This window comes from Molothrus aeneus, chromosome 10 (genome assembly GCF_037042795.1).
Source record: "Molothrus aeneus isolate 106 chromosome 10, BPBGC_Maene_1.0, whole genome shotgun sequence".
Lineage (NCBI taxonomy): Eukaryota > Metazoa > Chordata > Aves > Passeriformes > Icteridae > Molothrus > Molothrus aeneus.
This window is the reverse complement of record NC_089655.1, coordinates 4117882-4136759: the sequence shown is the minus strand read 5'-3', so window position 1 is coordinate 4136759 and position 18878 is coordinate 4117882. Positions and strand designations below refer to the sequence as shown.

At 52.3% G+C, this 18878-nt stretch overlaps 1 protein-coding gene across 1 annotated transcript in view; it reads left to right on the top strand.

The window, feature by feature from the left end:
* Window positions 1-12344, top strand: part of HDLBP (high density lipoprotein binding protein) — a 39065-nt gene extending 26721 nt beyond the window's left edge. The window contains exons 14-28 of the mRNA XM_066556329.1: window positions 91-204; window positions 534-620; window positions 796-927; window positions 1244-1462; window positions 2278-2499; window positions 2718-2936; window positions 3634-3772; window positions 4172-4326; window positions 4927-5031; window positions 5693-5827; window positions 6356-6499; window positions 7100-7285; window positions 8678-8794; window positions 9214-9342; window positions 9944-12344. Coding sequence (XP_066412426.1) covers window positions 91-204; window positions 534-620; window positions 796-927; window positions 1244-1462; window positions 2278-2499; window positions 2718-2936; window positions 3634-3772; window positions 4172-4326; window positions 4927-5031; window positions 5693-5827; window positions 6356-6499; window positions 7100-7285; window positions 8678-8794; window positions 9214-9342; window positions 9944-10030 — 2190 coding nt within the window. The 3' untranslated portion in view covers window positions 10031-12344. The remainder of the gene's footprint in view (window positions 1-90; window positions 205-533; window positions 621-795; window positions 928-1243; window positions 1463-2277; window positions 2500-2717; window positions 2937-3633; window positions 3773-4171; window positions 4327-4926; window positions 5032-5692; window positions 5828-6355; window positions 6500-7099; window positions 7286-8677; window positions 8795-9213; window positions 9343-9943) is intronic.
* The last annotated feature ends 6534 nt before the right edge of the window (window positions 12345-18878 follow it).

Sequence of the window (18878 nt, the reverse complement as noted above, 5' to 3'; positions counted from 1 at the left end):
GATGTGCAGGAGCCCCCCAACCTCTGCACATGTCTGACATGACAATCATTGTATTTGTTTGAGCTGACCCTAAGTGACCATTTCCTGCAGGTTATTATCAACTTCCCAGACCCTGCACACAAGAGTGACATTGTCCAACTCAGAGGTCCCAAAAACGAAGTGGAGAAGTGTACCAAGTACATGCAAAAGATGGTGGCTGACCTGGTAAGGGCGACTTCTATCTGCTATTCTCTCTTCCATGCCTGAATAACCCTGGAATAGAAGAGAGCTGTAGTGGCTTGGCTGGGGCTGACACACCTCAAGATGAGGGAACTGTGGACATGGTTCTGTATGTATGGGGGAATGCAAGTAATACCTGTTATTTAAGGGCTATAGGAGAGGGTACATGTCTTTGCTTATTCTTGGAAGTGTCCCATATGAAGAATTCCTTGGGTCTAAGCCTGTTGTCAGAAGCTTGTTTATCAAGTTCCTGGGGTGGGGTCTCACTTGCCAGGATGGTGTAATCTTCAATTCTCCCTTCCTTTCTCTCTTAGGTTGAAAACAGTTTTTCTATTTCTGTTCCTATCTTCAAACAATTCCACAAGAACATCATAGGGAAAGGAGGTGCCAACATCAAGAAGGTGAGATATTTCCTTTCTTCGCTGCTCATTACCATGATTGCCTGCAGTGAAGTCTCATTCACTGGTCTCCCCTGCTCATTGGTAATGCAAAATAAAACCTCCAAGGCCTTTTTTTCTGACATGGGACGCCTCTCAAATGATTTTGCTGGGTTTTTTTTTTTTTTCTTGGTGGCAGATCCGTGAAGAAAGCAACACCAAAATAGATCTCCCAGCTGAGAACAGCAACTCGGAGACAATTGTTATCACGGGCAAAAAAGCAAACTGTGAGGCTGCTCGCCACAGAATTTTGGCTATCCAAAAGGAACTGGTAAGTGAAACAACTGGCCTGTGGCAGATCAGGGACTTGAAAACATAAATATAGGAGTTACAGGAGATATATTAAGTGCTTGTAGTGGGGCGTGGCAGGGGGGAGACAAATATGGATGCCTGTCTGTTCTTGATGCTTCAGCTGAAGTTTGTGGCTGCTCATGTGTTAGGAGTGGCCAGTCCCAATTCCCTCTGGTCAGGCATTTCTGACACTGAGCTCTGCAAAGCTCCTGGCAATGTGGGAGTTTGGGGGCAAGCAGAGTCTGTGCAAACACACAGCTATAGCTTGACTAACATCCCATACTGTTCTCACTTAGGCCAACATCACAGAGGTGGAGGTCTCTATTCCTTCCAAACTCCACAATTCCCTCATTGGCGCCAAAGGCCGCTTCATCCGCTCCATCATGGAGGAATGTGGTGGAGTCCACATCCACTTCCCCACAGAGGGCTCTGGCAGTGATACTGTGACCATCAGGGGCCCAGCCCAGGATGTGGAGAAAGCCAAGAAACAGCTGCTACATCTGGCAGAGGAGAAGGTGAGCCTTGCCTTACAGGGGAAGGTTGGTTTGACCAGCTGTTTGTTTTTGGAGGTTGAAGTGATTCCCTCTGTCTGCATGGAAGCCTTTGGTGTCAACAAATCCTCTTTTGAAGGATTTGAATACAGTTTGGATGATTAAAAGAAAGCTGTTCTTCCATCCTTGTGACAACAAGTTCTTCTCTCATGGGCAGAACTGTCTGTAATGCATCTCTGGGCAGACTGATGATACACTCAGAGTTAAGGCTCCCTGCTTTTGTGGTTTGAATGTTCTTGGGTATCTGCACTTCTCTGAAACACTTTACTCTGCAGATCCCTTTCACTATTTTATTGATCTCTGCATTTCAGCTCCAGTTCTTCCATTTCACTGCATTTATTCAGATTTGAGAGCTTTTGGTTACAAGACCTTGCTCTGAGTTGTGGCTGACTGACTCATTCATTTTAATAGCAAGCTTTCTAGGGTCAGCATGTGAACATGTTCTCTGTGGGAATTGGTTGGTTGCCTCTGGGAGCCTGGCTTGCAGCAGTTAGCAAATGATTGTGTTGCCTTTTGTGCAGGTCAGACCATTCTCCTGGGGAAGTCTGCTCATATTCTATTGGTCATGCTGAGTGTACAGTTAGTTTTTTAGCCCTGAGAACATCTTTGGGGTAGAGTTTTTAATTTAAGACATACTTTCAACAGTGTGCTGCATCTGCCTTGCTTTTGCAGCACTCTGCATGTGGATGCAGGTAACATATCTACATGCTGACTGCTGGTGTTGGTGGTATTTTCTGTATATTAATTAACATGTTCCACGGGTCTCTGGCTCCTTTCAGCAAACAAAGAGTTATACTGTGGACCTCCGTGCAAAGCCAGAGTACCACAAATTCCTTATTGGCAAGGGTGGTGGCAACATCCGTAAGGTGCGCGACAACACGGGGGCCCGCATCATCTTCCCCACCTCTGAGGACAAAGACCAGGAACTGATCACTATCATGGGGACAGAGGAGGCTGTCAAAGAAGCACAGAAGGAGCTGGAAGCCCTCATCAAGAACTTGGTATGAACATTTCCTACTTTCTTGCCTCTCACTATTACAAGGTGTAATGTCAGCATGAAGGACCTGCTTGTCCTAAAACCATTTGCTGCCCTTCGTGGGAGCTCAGGAAGATCCTTCCTTACCTTGGGGTGAGGTTGTAAGCCGATTGGAGTTGAGTGCAGCCAACTCGTGCCTGTCACCAGCACAGGTGGGGTTGACTGGCTGTTGTGTGTTGGCAGGATAACGTGGTTGAAGACTCCATGGTGGTGGACCCCAAGCACCACCGCCACTTTGTCATCCGTCGAGGACAAGTTCTCCGTGAGATTGCAGATGAATATGGTGGTGTGATGGTCAGCTTCCCACGCTCCGGCACCCAGAGCGATAAAGTCACCCTCAAGGGAGCCAAGGACTGTGTGGAGGCAGCCAAGAAACGCATCCAGGAGATCATCGAGGACCTGGTACGTTGTAGAAAAACTGTTTCTTCTGTACTCTGTTCTCTCAGCAGTGTCCTGCTTGAACCTGCTATATGACCAAGCTTTATGTGAACAAGTCCCATGGTAGTTCTTGGATTTGAACCTTTGCTGTCAACATACAGGGTCTGCAGACTTTAGATCCTGGCTTGGGGGTAGCGGCTGGCTCCAAAATGCCAATGCTGCATGAATGAATCTCCTCTGACAATCTTGGTTTTTAGGGGTGGAAGTAGGAGGCCACTCCTTGATGTACATATAGACATTAAAATATTGGAGCCTTCTTGTGCCTCGCCATGTCTGGCCTTGGCCAGTGGTTGCTTTCAAGGGTTTCCTGCACTGCTAGTATTGGCTTTTGGAAGCAATCAAGTGTCAAATCTGTTCTTTTCCCATCTATCTTTATTTTTTTTTCATTTCTTCTAATGTTTCCTCCTCTTCAGAGCACTAAAGAGTTTGAGCTTTGCTCTTGGAAGGCTTTAATGTCCTGAGTTGAAGGCAGCCTTCTTTAAATCCTCTGCTCTTCCAAAAGAGGAATGATTCTTGGCAGTTTTGAGTTCTTCCACTGTCAGCCATTGTTATCTTTTCTGACTCCTCTCTGTGTCCATTTTGGATTTCACCATGCACAAACATCCTGGTTTGTGGTGTGAAAGAGGCTGCATCCCAATAGAGCAACTCTGCTTTCCCACAGGAAGCTCAAGTGACAATCGAGTGCACCATTCCACAGAAGTTCCACCGCTCCATCATGGGCCCCAAAGGGTCCCGGATCCAGCAGATCACCCGGGACTACGGTGTCCAGATCAAATTCCCTGATAGGGAGGAAAACCCAGGTATGTCTGTGGATGCATGCTTGGATGGTAGTTGGGATGGTCAGATAAGTGTAGTGTAGCTTACACTCTGTACCAGTGGGTGTGTTCTACTTTAAATCTATGGAGAGAACTGACCCCTGGTATTCCTGCAGTGTCCTTGAATCTGGGCTTAGCATCAACCTTGTCCTCTTGGGAATGGGACTGTTTCAGGAGGTCAAACTGCTGACCTGGGTATTGTGAACATGTTGTCACTGCAGAGTACAGGGAGAACAAGGACTTACCCTGACAGAAAAGGCTCTGTGAGCTTAATGAGGTCTCTCTGAGCTCTCACTGGTGGCTGAGCCTTGGGATCTGGAGGAGGTAGATGATGAGTGAGGAGGGGACTCTGTGCATTGAACACAAAACTTTCCATGTTTTCAGCCCCTGTTGTGGAGCCAGCTGTGCAGGAGAATGGTGAGGAAGGTGGGGAAGGCAAGGAAGGGAAGGACACAGATCCCAGCTCTCCGAAGAAGTGCGATATCATCATCATCTCTGGCCGCAGGGAGAAGTGTGAGGCAGCAAAGGAGGCGCTGCAGGTGAGTGGCTTTCTCAGCCCCTTACCCCATTAAGGTGGTGATGCTTGAATGTAATTTTTGGTGGTGGTAATAAAAGCTGCTCAGTCCAGGTGCAATGCAAGTGGTCAGTAATGCTGGCTGTAGAGGGGGTCTGCACTGCTCAAGGGAAGCCCCTCTGCCCTGTGACTTAGCCTGGCAGCTTGAGTCATAGTGCCTGACTTCGTAATGACTAGTGCTTGTAGGCAGCCCCAATAGCCATAAAAGCATGACATGATTGTTTTATGGAGCACAGCTGAGAAGAGGAGGAGTCTGGTTGAGGCTGAGTCATTCCAGGTTCAGCAGACCTTGCCATGCTTCTGTAGTGATGTTTTCCAAGTCTCTGCTAGAATGAAGCCAAGGATATGAAAGCAACCTGTCCCACAGGTGGGGTTTCAGATGCTTCTTTTGAAAACATGCAACAGGTCATTTTGGTGTTCCCAGCTGTGCTCTCTTTCTGTCAGATTTGTATCCTGACTACAAGGGAATGTACCTCTGTTCAGCAACATGTTCTTTTGGGCAAGTATATGGCAAGCTAGAAGAGAGAAGTTTTTCCACTGGTAAACTGTGCTCCATCCCCTGCAGGCTCTGGTTCCTGTCACCATTGAGGTGGAAGTTCCCTTTGATCTTCACCGTTACATCATAGGCCAGAAAGGAAGTGGGATCCGCAAAATGATGGATGAGTTTGAAGTAAGTTGTTGCCCTTCCTTCCATCTCCTCTGTCCTGGAGAATCTGTTAGTGACTCTCTTGGGGGTTTGGACAGTTACAACATACCCCCAGGTCTGCCATGAAATCCAAGGCTCCATAGTAGGAAAGTGATCCCTGGGTGTTTTGGACCCTGGATCCCAGGTCTTGCTAGATTTCGTGCTGAGGCAGTACAGTCACTGTTGATGTTGTGAGTGTTGCATGACTTGTTTGGTGTCTGCAGGGATTCCTCATCAGTGTGAGAGTTGTTTTCCTCCCTGGGCCCTGGGAAACAGCTCTGCTGTGCCTACCCATTCAGGAGAATTCTCCAGAGCCTCTAGGGCTGATGCAGGTTGGCTACAGTCAGTGTTGTTGAACATGTATTTGTTTCCTGGCCTCTCTAGGGCAGCACAGGGACTGGAGAAACAGAGTTCTATTCAAAAACCATCTAGAAATGGTCCCAGGCAATTGACTCCAGGTGGCCCAGCTTGATGCACTCCAGAGGTCCTTTACAACCTCAGCCATTCTGTGGTTTTTAGGCTGCCTGGATGGGAGCTGGTCTTGGTGCCAGGGGAGACCAGTGAGATGGCGGCTTGCAGTCAGAGGCATCACAAGTGATACAGAATGAGCAATGATACAAAATGATAATTGCTACTTGTTACTCAGGTGAACATCCAGGTGCCTGCTCCTGAGCTGCAGTCAGATATCATCACAATCACTGGGCTGGCTACCAACTTGGACCGTGCCAAGCTCGGGCTCCTGGAAAGAGTGAAGGAGCTGCAAGCTGAACAAGAGGATCGGGTAAGTCCTGTGCCTGTCCTTCTTCCTTCCAGCCAAATATGGCTTCAGCCTCTGGGCACAGACTCCTGGAGCACCTCATCTTTTAGGGGCACCCTTATCTGCTCTGTGGGTGTGGAATGGTCATAAATGGTTTATTCAAAGGTTTACCATGAACTGACACGAGAGTCTGGGAATGTAACTTTGGACTGTCCAGGTCTCTCTCGCACCTTCACGTACTTTTGATACACTGGTGGGTGGGAACCTCACTGTGCTGCCAGTCTCTCTCTACCTGTCCTCACTGAATCCTTTTCACAGCTCTGAATAAAACGTTAGGGATGAGTTGGGTGGTTGTTTGCTATTTGCAGTTTCCCTCTGAACTTCACAAAAGCACAAGGCTCCAGTGGATGAATGGCTTGGATACTCAAGCATGGCCCTGCAAAATCTGTTCCATGCATCTCAGAAGGCAGAAGGAGATGCTGTGACTTAATTGCACATCACTGGAACAGCCATGGTGTGTTCCCTGCTCTCACTGTGCTTCTCCTGTTCCAGGCCTTGCGGAGCTTCAAACTGACAGTCACTGTAGATCCCAAGTATCACCCTAAAATCATTGGGCGGAAGGGAGCAGTGATCACCCAGATACGCACAGAGCATGAGGTCAACATCCAGTTCCCTGACAAGGATGATGAAAGCCAGGTGAGAGATCAGACACAGTGCAAGGATGGCAAGTGGTTATCTGTGAGCCTCTTCTCGAGAGCTCTGAACTCTCTCCACTGCCTTTGGATAAGGTGGATGGTGAAGGGGATTAGCAGGGAGAAAGCTTGCTCAGCTGCTTATGAATTTGGTCGTGCATTCACATTCTCTGAAAAAAAATCCCTTTTCCCAGGATTTTCTCCTGGGAAGCTGAGAAGCCTCAGAGAAAAGGAAAACAATTCTGATCTCATTTGCTTCTCCTGTGTTTTGCTCATGTAGAATGAGTTTGGAGATTGTTTACCCACAGGTGATTGTTTCATTGGATTCTGGTGTGAGTTGTTTTGACTCTTTGGCTGATCAGGGCCAAGCTGTGTTGGGACTCTGGAAAGAGTCACGAGTTTTCATTATTGTCTTTTTAGCATTGAGTAAGTATCTTTTCTGTATTCTTTAGTTTAGTATAGTATTCTTTAATATAATATAGTATCAGAAAGTAATAAATTAAACTTCTGAGAACGTGTAGTCACATGCATCATTCACTCCCTGCTACAGGGGTCCCTGCTAATACAATCCTTGGTCTCTCACACATCTCTCCTGGTTCCCCAGGCTCAGGACCAGATCACCATTACTGGCTATGAGAAGAATGCTGAGGCTGCCCGGGATGCCATCATGAAGATTGTGGGCGAGCTGGAGCAGATGGTTTCCGAGGATGTGACTCTGGACCATCGCGTTCACGCACGCATCATCGGTGCACGTGGAAAAGCCATCCGCAAAATCATGGATGAGTTCAAGGTGAGAGCAGTGCCACACAGGCCAGGCTGGGCCTGGCCAGCCACGTTCTCCTGTGGAAAGAGCTTGGTGCTGAATGAGGCTCACATCTCATGGTTCTTGTGCCTTGTGCCTGCTCAGCATCTTCAGCTGGAACAGACATGAAAGAAAAGCCAGTGCTGTCCTGCTCACCTTCAACTCCACCAGCATATGAGCAGCATTCCTGGCCCAGGGCACCCTGATATGCCCAGGGCATCTGGGCTGTCTCCACACCATAGTCAAACACCAGCTGAAGCATCCCCACACCACCTCAGCTCTGTGTCATGTTTTTCTGGGAGCCAGGCCAGGAGCTTTTTCTGTTTTGCTGGAGCCCAGACTAAAGTGGAACCTGGAAATGCTTCCTTGGTGCTCTAGATGAGCTCTGCAAGCAGCACTAAGTTCTGTCTCTCTCTGGAGCCCTTTTGTTTGGTTTCTTGCAGACAGGGTCCCAGATGTTTTTGAGAGCGAGGAGGAAGTGTGTATGTCAGCTACTCTGATTGCTGGAAGTGGGCAGCCAGGCCTCTTGCTAGGAGGCTGTGCGAGGAGGCCGTCCCCAGACCCCCCAGCTACTTTGAGCTTAATTCAGGGAATTCTTCTGGCTTTCCTCTAGGCCACTGTGGATCCCCTTGACTCTGGGAATCATGGTGTATTCTCAGGGCTGTGGATACGGCAAAGTTGGCTGGCTCTGGGAAGGTCAGGAACCTCTGCCCTGACAGCATATGGCATCAGCAGGAGGCTTTACTGCAGGGCCAGCACTCAATGTGAATACTGAGGGATGGGATTTTGGAGACTTGCATTTTGGCTGGGCTCAGTTATTGAAACAAACTGGTTCCCAAATGAGCAGCCTTTGGGTTTGGTCCTGTCTTGTTTAGATTTCTGGCACCCATCTGGAAGGCAGGGTGTGAGAGAGCACAGTGCTTGTGCATGGAGTGCACTAGGCCAGCTCTGTAAAGCCATTGTCAGTCAGGATTATTCTGTGGCAGAACACAGAAAGCTCATTGTGCTTTGTGGTGATGGATCAGTGGTAAAAATGCTTGCAGCAGTGTGAGGACACTGTCTGGAAATGCAGCCCCTCTCCTGCCTGTACTGCCCAGAAAACTGAGGAGTGAGAGCAGCAGGGGCTGCTGGAAATGGGGTCCTTACTACAGACTGCTCTGCTTTCCTTCACAGGAAACTGGGCAAGCTTTGGGGCCAGCTCTATACCTGCTCACCCCTCAGTGTCTGAGCAGTGGAGATCTAAAACAGACTTGTGGCTGTGAACAGACAGTCATTAGGGCATCAGTGACAGTGATCTGTGATTCCAGTGACAAGGGTCAAGGGGAGTCTCTGGCATTTCAGAGGTGCAGTGTAAGTGTTGTGCTGTTCCTTGTGTTCCAGGTGGATATTCGCTTTCCCCAGAGTGGAGCTCCTGACCCCAACTGTGTGACTGTGACAGGACTCCCTGAGAATGTAGAAGAAGCTATTGATCACATCCTGAACTTGGAGGAGGAATATGTAAGTTCAGCAAATCTGTGATGGGGCTTAGCAAGAGCTTCCCCTGCCATAGAGCTAGATGTCTGAAGTATGTGCATGAGGTATTTTCTTCCACTGCATCAGAGAAATTGAGCCCTGTGCAGGTGGCTGTCAGCCTCCACTGCAGCTGTCTCTCAAACCAGCTGGACTGTCCCCTCTGTCCAGGAGAGACAGTGAATGGGAATGCTGGGGCACCCCAGGATGTGCATGGTCTTGCCTTGTAGCAACTTGCACCAGTTAAAAGTTGTGGCCCTCAGACTAGTGCAGACACCGTTTTTGGTCATTGTAGAACAGGCTGGTGAGCTTAAACAGGTTTGCAGTGTGGTGAGATGGAGGGGTGGGCATTGTATTACAGTTTGAGGAGCTATTCAGATCTCCCCTCACTGGTTGTGTTACTGCAGCTTGCAGATGTGGTGGACAACGAGGCAATGCAGGTGTACATGAAGCCCTCCTCACATGAAGAGTCCAAGGCCCCATCCAAGGGCTTTGTGGTGAGAGATGCCCCCTGGGCCACTGTCAACAACGAGAAGGTGAGTGCTGCTTGTGCTGCAGGCTGGGGGCACAGAGCCTGGGGACACTTCTGTCTGTGCTGGGGACACAGCACTCTCTCTCTGGTGACAGAGAAAGCAGCTTTTAGCTGCTCTTTGTGGCCTGAGCACAGGCCTGGGCTCTCCTGTCCAGCTTTCAAAGCACTTCCCAGTGTCTTGTCAGTGTGGAGCAGTTGGGGAATGGGGGATCCTTACCAGAAAGTGTCCTTCCAGGCTGTGTTATTTGTAGGGGTAGGGCCTGGGACTTGAGACTCATGCTGCAGCACAGAACTGGCTCAGTGTTTGCAGCTCTGAGTTGGGACATGTGGCAGCTCACCCTCAGCTGCCCTGGTGCTGCTGCAGGGCTGGCCTGACCCTGCTCCAGTGCCCCAGTTACTGAGCTGGGACCCTTGGAGCCCTTTGCACCTTATCTGCACCCTCCTCAATGTCACCTCTAGATGTCCTGGGGCCACAACGATCCTTTTTGTCCCTTCCACATTGTTTCTCCTCCTGGGATATCAACGATGCTGCTTAGCTCAGGGCCTCACCATATAAGTTCACAGCAGGGCAGGAGCTTAACTTGTTCCCTTTTTGTTTGCTCTAGGCCCCTGATATGAGCAGTTCTGAAGACTTCCCCAGCTTTGGGGCTCAAGTGGCCCCCAAGACTCTTCCCTGGGGACCCAAACGATAATGACCTGGAAGCAGAAACTCCTCCAGCCCGCTGACCTGACACTAACCTGCCACAAATACTTCCTGTCTGAAATCTGACCCAGCGGCTGGAGCACAAATCAATTGTCCCAAGAGGTCTCCTAATGGTGTCTGGAGTGCTAGACCCCATCCTGCTCCCCTCAGCTATCACCGTGTCTAGGACCTACCCTCATCTCTTGATGGATATTCTTTCCTCCTTTGGAACAAGACTTCCACTCAGATTCAAACACTAAATGTGTGTGTTTTTGTTAGAAACTTCATAATTGACTCCAAGTGGCTAAGATTTGCAGCTTCCCAAGCACTAGCAGAGCAATCTGCTCTCTTGAGCATGTCTGACTAGGCATTCTCGCCTTCATTAGGAGACCTCCTTTACTGTGGCTAGGAATCTACTTCCTGTCTCATGACCTCAGGAAATAAATTTCCTTGACTTTCTAAAGCCAAAACGTTTGCCCTCTTTCCTTTGTGTTTATCCCAGGCCTTACCTTACCTTTGTAGAGTGCAATCAACTTTTTTTTCCTTTTAACTGCCAAAAATTCATTTAATGCTGATAGCTGACTGTGGGGAGAGAGCTTCAAATAATCTATAAGGTCAGAAACCTGCTTTTTAAGGAAACAAAACCTTCAATAGGCTGTAGAGACAACAGAGATGGAAGGGGCCAGAACAACGTATGGCTACCCTGGTCAGGAAAGCGCCTGTGAGCGCAGCGAGCGTGCGTCCCTGCGCCGCACCAAGCACAGCCCCAGCCTGCACACTTGACCAGTCTTCCACTGCTTGATGACAGCCCCTGCTCCTTGTTCCCCCTTCCCAGCAGTGTGAGCAGGCAGGAGAGCCAGCACACGGCAGCGTGGCCGGATGGGACAGGTTTGGCTGGGCCGAGGTGGCTGCAGTGGCCTGGCTCAGGCGCAGCTGGTGGGATGCACAGCCTGCAGAAGCTGTAGCTGGCTGTTAGCGCTGCAGCAGCTCGGCCTGAGCGGCAGTCACAGCGCTCCTGTTGCCTTCTTTCTACCTCAAACAGCAGTATGGTGGGGGCACTCGATGGTGGTGGCTTAGCAGCTGCTCCAGCTGTCACCTGGGCAGCTGTAGCAGAAGCGTGGAGGAGAAGCAAGAGGAGCCTTGTGTCTCTGCACAGCTTGAAGAGCTGCTCCAGAGGGAAGCAGAGCTTGGTGGTGCTGAGGCAGGCTGTGAATTGTAGGACTGCATGCTGAGCTAGCACAGGGCTTGGCCCCAGGGCCGTGGCTGCAGCTGTGCCGTAGCCCTGGGCTGCAGAGGTTGTGTGAGCCAGGCTTCTGCTCCGACAGCACTGGGGGTTGATGTGTGTGCTGAGCCCTCCTGAGACCTCCATCATGTGGTAGAGGGTGATCCATAATCTGTACCTGGGGCCTCTTGCACCTAGGCCTTGCCACAGCTTGCTCAAAGGGTGTTGTCTGAGCTCCTCCAGCAAGTAAGAGGGAAGCCATGTCTTCATGGAGGGAGGCATGTAGCATGGGCTTTTTGTGTGCCCCCACTTCCCTGCATTGGTCCTACAGAGCTTGTAGTCTGAGCCATTCCTCTGTCCCAGCTGCTTCAGCTCTTGGACAAGCAGGAGTCCCAGCCTGTCTTGTCTAGTGCTACTGACAGAGCACAAGTGTGGCCGGCTGAGCCCAGCTGCCTTGCCTCTTCCTCCGTGGGACAGGCCGAACACGCCGATGCTTTTCCTTCCAGCTCTACTCGGCAGAGACTGCTATGCAGAAGTCAAACCAAAACCTCACAGTGCTCTCCTTTAGTCTGAGAACCAGGTGAAACAGACCATGGCCCGTTGTGGGGTGCCTGGTTGCCCCTGAAGGACAGGGTGGCCTTGCCTCCAGCACGGGAGAAGGGGAACTAGGGTGGTACCTTGCCATCTGCGTCTGTCAGAAAATGGTTAATACCCTGTAGCTTAGGTCTGCCCTGCATCACCAAGCCTATCGCCCCCTCCTCCTCTTTATTCCCTCGTGCCCTCACCAGTTGCACAGCAAGGCTTGAGTTACATCCAGGGCACCCACTGCCTTGGGCTCATGTCCCACAGCCCAACCTTCCACTCTAAAGAAGGTCATGAAGTGATTGTACCTAGTACTGTCCCCCCAGCACCCTCCTTCCGCAGCAGACTGTGGCATGTGTCCATTTCTTCTCTTTGACGTCTTCCATATTGTACGTTTCCATAGCAATGATCCCTTGGCCTTAACTTTGGAATTTGGAGACTATATGCAAACATGTAAAAAGGCTCATGAGTATGGATGACACTGGAATTTTATAAATTCTAAAATAAAACCTGAAACAGCTTGGAGTGTGGTGGATATTATTTCTGCTGGTGGGGTGAGATCCAAGGCAGCCTGTGCTGGGCTGGGTTTGGCCAGGGATTTAAGGACTTCAAGTTTGCACATCTGAGTCTTTGCTGTGGCCTTGCCCTTCAAGGGGTGGGACTCACATGGCAAGTGGTGGGTCCAAGGAAAGGGGTGGGGGCTGTGCCCTCCCAGTAGGGAAACAAACCTGCTTACCTCCAGGCTGCTGGTGCGAGGGATGCTGCTGGTGTAAGGGAGGAAGGGCAGGCATCAGCCATGGTCCCTCTTGCTCAGCTACTCCACAGCCAGAGCCTCTTTGGCCAGGTTCACACTTCATCTTAACCTCAGGATGTCAGGTACCAGCCATGCAATCACACATCCAGTAAGGAAACCCAAATGCTGGAAGTGAATGGGAGGTGTGGGCTGGCTGCCGTGGTGAGTCCACACCCTGGGCCACCCCGTTGGGCTCAGCAGCTGGTACCTCAAAGGTGATGATGGAACCCGAGCACATGGCCAGCAGCTGCCAGTCAGTGAAGGGCTGGCTGCCATCCTGGTTCCTGAATGCTCTGTAACTCAGGGAGCAAAGTGCAGCAGGTGCTGACTGAACTCCCCAGCACTCCTCCTGCTCCCAAGCTGGCATGCCAGAGCACAGCAGAGCCAGCCCTCAGCCAGCTTCTGCTGGGACCCGAGTCTCACAGGTAACCCAGCCCTGCTGGAGTTTATTTTTCACAAAAGCCCCTCTCTCCCTCCACCACAGTGTCCAGTGACCCTCCCCACGCCCCTGCACGCAGACACGTCCAGCCACGCTCAGCCCTGGCACGAGTGAGGGCCCCCAGCACCTCAAGGAAGTGGGTGGGGGACATGGACCTGGCTAAAAGTCGCTCTGCTAAAGAAAATGTTTGCTGTGGCAGAGGCAGAGAAAGGCAAAATCCCGGCCTAAGAAAGGAGGAGCCAGCCGAGGCAGGAGCTCCCACCTGCATGGGCTTTGCTCTGCAGGACAGAGTCCTGTGGTGTGTGCATCAAGGTGGAGTTCAGGTGCAGGCTGTGGATGTACCTGTAGTATGCACGGGGCAGAAAATCAGAGGTGAAGGCTATGAGGAAGGCCTGGAAGCAGGGAGCTGTGCTGCAGCAGATCCTGCAGCTGGGGGACACCCCATCCCCACCCTCCTTCATGCCCTGTGCTTCTGGGGTGGTTTTCTGTCTCTCCTTGCCCTCAGCCTGACAAACCAGACATGACACTGGACTGGGACAGCAGAGATCTGTTCTCTTCTTCAGTTATTGCCAAGCAAGGCCCAGAGTATGGCAGCTGCCCACTGCCCATGGCTGGAGCTGCACCTTCTGCACAGGCAGACCCACCCCAACCACAGCTGCTCCCCTCATCACGCTGCATCCTGCAACACCCAAACAAGTTCAACACCCAAACCCATTCCCTTACTCCACCTGCAGCCCCCTCACTCCCCGCTGCCCAGGTGAGTGCTGACCTGCAGGGTGGAGAGCCAGGTGCCAGTGCCCCATGCCCTCTCAGACACAGGCTGCTGGTGGTCACAGATGCACTTGTGGGCATCCAGGAGATCTCCACCCTGCTGCTAAGCAGGGTGAAGAGAGTTGCCAGGGGACAGGCTGCCATAAATATGGTGCTGAAGCCAAACTGCAGGACTAGGAGGAAGAGGAGGAAGAGGAGCAGGGAGGGACAGGCAGAGATGACAGCATCAACTGCAGCATCTCAGAGCCCCATCCTGTGGGGAGTGGGGCAGCCCTTCTCCCTCCAGCCCCTGCAGGCTGCTCAGCGTGCAAGCTCCTTCCTCCGGGGGACTCCTGCAGTTTCCTGCCTCTCCACACCAGCTTTCTCTCTCCCAGCACCCCTCAGCACTCCCCAGCCCGAGGCCAGTCCCCATCCATCCCCAGGAATTCACCAAGCAGCCCTTTGAACCCCAGCAGCTGGTGGCCCACAGCCCTGTGCGCCTGCTCCACCAGGGCTGACTCCCCCTCCTCAGCCTCCTTGGTTGAGAGGAGCTTCTGCTTTTGCCACCAGCACTTCAGCTCTCTGGAGGAACCAAGGAAGGGCCACCATGTCCTCTGCTACTGAACATGCCCTTTGCATCCTGTGTGAGCTCAGGGATGTGTGACAGCCCTGAAAGCCAGGGCACACTCACAGGATGGCCACCTCCTGCATGTTGGTGCTCATCTGCTTCCCCACCATGATAGGCAGCAGCTCCTGTGCCAGCTCCGTGGGGCTCCCCCTTGGGCCGCCCTGAGGGGACAGTGGGACATCCCCTTGGGCTGCCCTGAGGGGACAGTGGGGCTCACACTTGGGCTGCCCTGAGGGGACAGTGGGACATCCCCTTGGGCTGCCCTGAGGGGACAGTGGGGCTCACACTTGGGCTGCCCTGAGGGGACAGTGGGACATCCCCTTGGGCTGCCCTGAGGGGACAGTGGGGCTCACACTTGGGCTGCCCTGAGGGGACAGTGGGGCATCCCCTGGGGCTGCCCTGAGGGGACAGCAGGGCCCTCAGCCTGCTGAGAGTTAAACAAAATGTTTGCTGTGGCACCCCGAGCATGGGAAGGCATTCCCACAGCCCACACAGCTGGGAAGGCCGGTGCAGGGGCTGCTCGCTTGTAGCAGTGTGTGGCTACAATGAGATCGCATCCAGGGAGGCCACAACCCTTCAGCGACAGCAGAGGAAACAGACGAGACAAGTCTCGTCGTTATTTAGGCCGGGAGTCCATTTTATTAATTTTATTTCCCCCTCACGCCGTGCCGGGGGCAGGAGGCGGAGGCCCGGGAGCCCGAGCAGAGCCCCCGAGAGCCGAGGGCAGAGAGAAAGGAGAGCAAAGCCGACCCGGGGCCGGGCTTTTATCAGGTGTCCCATGGGAAAAGTCTTAAACTCAGATTAACCTCCTCAGAACACGAATGCTCCGCACTGCTCTGTCCCACCTGGCACTCAACCCCTCACCGGGGATGCCCTGAAGGCTCAGGGAGTCTGTGGGACAGCCGAGAAAGCTGCAGGAGCCAGGGCAAGGTTGTGAGGGGACAGCCCAGGCTCTGAGCCCGGGAGTGCACCCAGAGCAGCCCCAGGGAAAGAAGGGCCCCTCTGGTTTACACAGAGCCTCTTCCAGTTTGCCAAGGAGGGACAAAAGGGCTGATGATGGGTCCCAGAGTGGGGGAAAAAAAAATCTTCTTACCTTGACTATTTCCCACAGGGACCAGTTAGCCCCCAGCCAGCTGGCACTGCCTCAGTCCCAGGCATCCTGTGGCCACCTGGGTGCTCCCACTCTCTGCTGGGACAGTCCCCCCACCACAGTGCCCCTTGCCCATGTGGCAGCAGCACTCCCCTGTCCTTTAGCCCTGCCCAAGGGCCCAGGAACCTGCTCCTCAGGAGCCAGGGAGAGAAGGGATGGGGCTCTGGAGGAGAAGCTCAGAAGCCAAATGAAATCCTGTTGGGGAAGATGAAACAGGAAAGCCTTATAAATATGATTGTCTGGCAGAAGATTTTGAGAATATAGAAACTATAAGCAAGATTGAAATGAAAGCAAGCTTTGAGATCCTTTAGTTACTGATTTTAACAATGAGAAAACAATGGTGTGGCTGGCTGAAGGTAATCCCCTTTTGATGGACCGACACCCTCTGCTTGCAGGCAGCTCCAAGGGTCAGAGCAGACCCTGCCAGCTTGGCAGAAGGGGCCCAAAGAGGAGTTTTTAGGGTTTAAAATGTGAGGTAATGCAGTGATTCTTATAGGCTGTATGGAAATGCTATAGGATTTGTATATTGTGCTAGATTGGTTAGTGAGAATCAGAATATTCAACACAGAAGAAGATTTGTTGTATTATAACAGGAACCTCACTCTCTTGCCCTTTTATGCTCTTACCCTTTTACTCTCTTATGCTTTTACTCTCTTTCCCTCTCATCCTCTCTCCCCCTCTCTTCTCTGGGGCCTGCTCTGAGCTGTGCCTGGCAGCTCCCAGCAGGGCCCTGCACCCAGGCCCTTTGCAATGAACCCCAAGTTCCTGACCTGGCTGCAGGGATCTCTCGTTTCCGTCTGTCCCGACTGTCCTACACCCCTGGCTCCTACAAAGTCCCACAGTTGTCCCTGGGACAAGAGTGCTGGCTGGGGGTCTCTGGGCCCCCTGGAAAGCAAGGAGGCTGCAAACCCCATCAGAGCCCCACAGAAATGCAGCTGCTCATGCAGAGGGGCACACCCAGGAGCTCTGGGGCACTGTCCCCTTCCCCTGCAAGCTTGGGAACCTCAGCCCCTCACCTGCAGAGGCACCCAGAGCTGGAGCTGCTGCTCAGAAGCAGGGCAGGCTGCAGGGTGCATTCAGCACCACCTTCTTCTCCAGATGAGTCATGGGCTGTGGGGACAAGGTGGCTCCAGCAGAGATAAAAGATAAGGCTGCTGGCACCTGTACCTGTCTGTGTGGGCAGCACTGGGGTGACTGTGCTGGTGTGGATCAGCCTGGCAGAGCTGACCCAGGAGATGAGCACAAACACATCACAGCCCTGCTCCACTCCGGCAGGAGGCCCCCATGGCAGGGCACATCCTCCCCTGGATCCAACAATCCACAAATCATTTACCACAAGGGGATGGAATTCTGGAGTCAGATCTCTGGGTGCCTTTTCTATGTGTATCCCAGCAGAGTGAAGCTTGTCCAGAAGTTTCTTCCTCCAGGTCCTGTGGATGGCAGCAGATCTCTCCTGCAAATCCCTGTTCTCAGTGTCCTGCTGCCAGCTCAGCTCCTGGGGGATGGTTTCCCACACCAGGACCAAGCCTGAGGCAAGGAAAGAGATCTCATGATGGAACCCAAAGCCATGTGTTGTCCTGCATGTCTCCCTCCTCCAGGACTTGGTGCTCTTGTGGGACTGGGCACTGTCTTGTGAGTGAAACAAGGAGCTGAGGGAAGGCTGTGCCTGCTCTGGAGAGGGCTCCAGCCACTTCACTTGGGTGTTCCTAGCAAGGGAAGCAAGAAGCTGGGAGAGTTGATTAACAAGACTGAGGACTGCAGCTGTCCCATGGAAGGAAGGGAAGGACTGGAGCACCTGAGTAGGGTGAGTAGAATGAGTAGGATGAGTAGGGAAAGGTGAGTAGGGTGAGTAGGGGGAGTAGGATGGTGCCTGCCAGGGCTTGGGGGTCCCGTGCCCTCTGAACATGATGTATGGACCAGCTGCCAGGTCCAGCCATGGAGCACCGGGGCTTTTCCTGTGCTCCTCAGCCTAGCAGACCCTCTCCTGCCCCAGCCTCCTCTCCAGGATGGAAAGGAGTCAAACTCCAAGCCAAGCCTTTTCCCTCATCTATCCTGGTGCTGCTGTTGCTGAAAACATTGGCCATGCTCCTCTTGTCCAGGACTGCAATTCCAGGTGTGTTATCCAGGCGGGGCAGGGCCTGGGACAGGAGGAGGAGGAGAAGGGTGGATGTGAATGGCGCAGGCACATTCCCCATTTGGAAACGCCTTCCTCCAAGCAGCCGGGAGGAGGCCCTGCCTTTGTTTGAGCTGGAGGAGGGGACCTGGGTGGCCCTGAGCAAAGAGGGCTCGGGGGGACTCAGGGAGAGGCAGCGAGAGGGAGCAGCTCCCCCTCAAACCCTGGAGGGGCTGGGGCCTGGCCAAGGCACCGGGATCTGGGGGCACCAGGGAAGATTTAGGCACTGTGTTCACCTCACACCTACAAGAACACGATTTATGCTGGTTTGCACAACTGTGGGGACAATCCCAGCCGGGTGCTGCCAGCCGTGGAGCAATGTGGGGGTACAGCACCCCCAGAGTAACTGAACAGAGTAACTGAACAGAGTAACTGAGACACTGCTGCTTTTACAGCCCCCTGGGAGAGCTTGTGGCACTCTGAGGGACTCAAAGCAACTCAGCACATTCCCAGTTCAGTGACATGGAGGGGTGCAGGCCCCCCAGCCAAGCCCCACCAGCTCCACAGCATCAGAATCCACAGCAGAGCTGCTGGTGAGCAAAGGCAACATAGCCCACAAAGGGGAACTACAATCTTTTACAGGGCCACACTGTCCTGCCTGATATGCCCAGTGTCCAGCTGAAGAAGGGATTCATCCCACTCTTCCAAAGATACAAATTCATGTCAGATCAGAATGAATCCAGCTACCACCAAGAGCACATTTTCAAGCACTCCTCCAGTGTTTTCCTTGTTCCCCTGGATGATGACATGGCTGCTGGACAAACAGCAGCAGATGGCAAGTGCTTCCCAGGCTTTTTTAACTGCTGCAGAGATGCAGTTCAAGGGCCCAGATCAAACACAGGTGCAGAGGGACAGCAATACTCCACTGTCATTTCAGTAGGAGCAGGATGTGATTCGGGTTTTCTGTCTGCAACAAAGTGCTACCAAACCCTTACCTGGCTCACCATTAATATATTAACACCAGTTTGTCCCCAGTCCTCTCACAAGCTTGTAGCTGTGTTTGAAAACATGAATACAAAAAGACTACTCCCCCTGCAGCCCCAGGCTGTACCACCAGGTATACCTGGTAACTAACCTGGGTCAGATCTTTTTTCACCTTTTTGCAGGCCACGGTTGAGCCT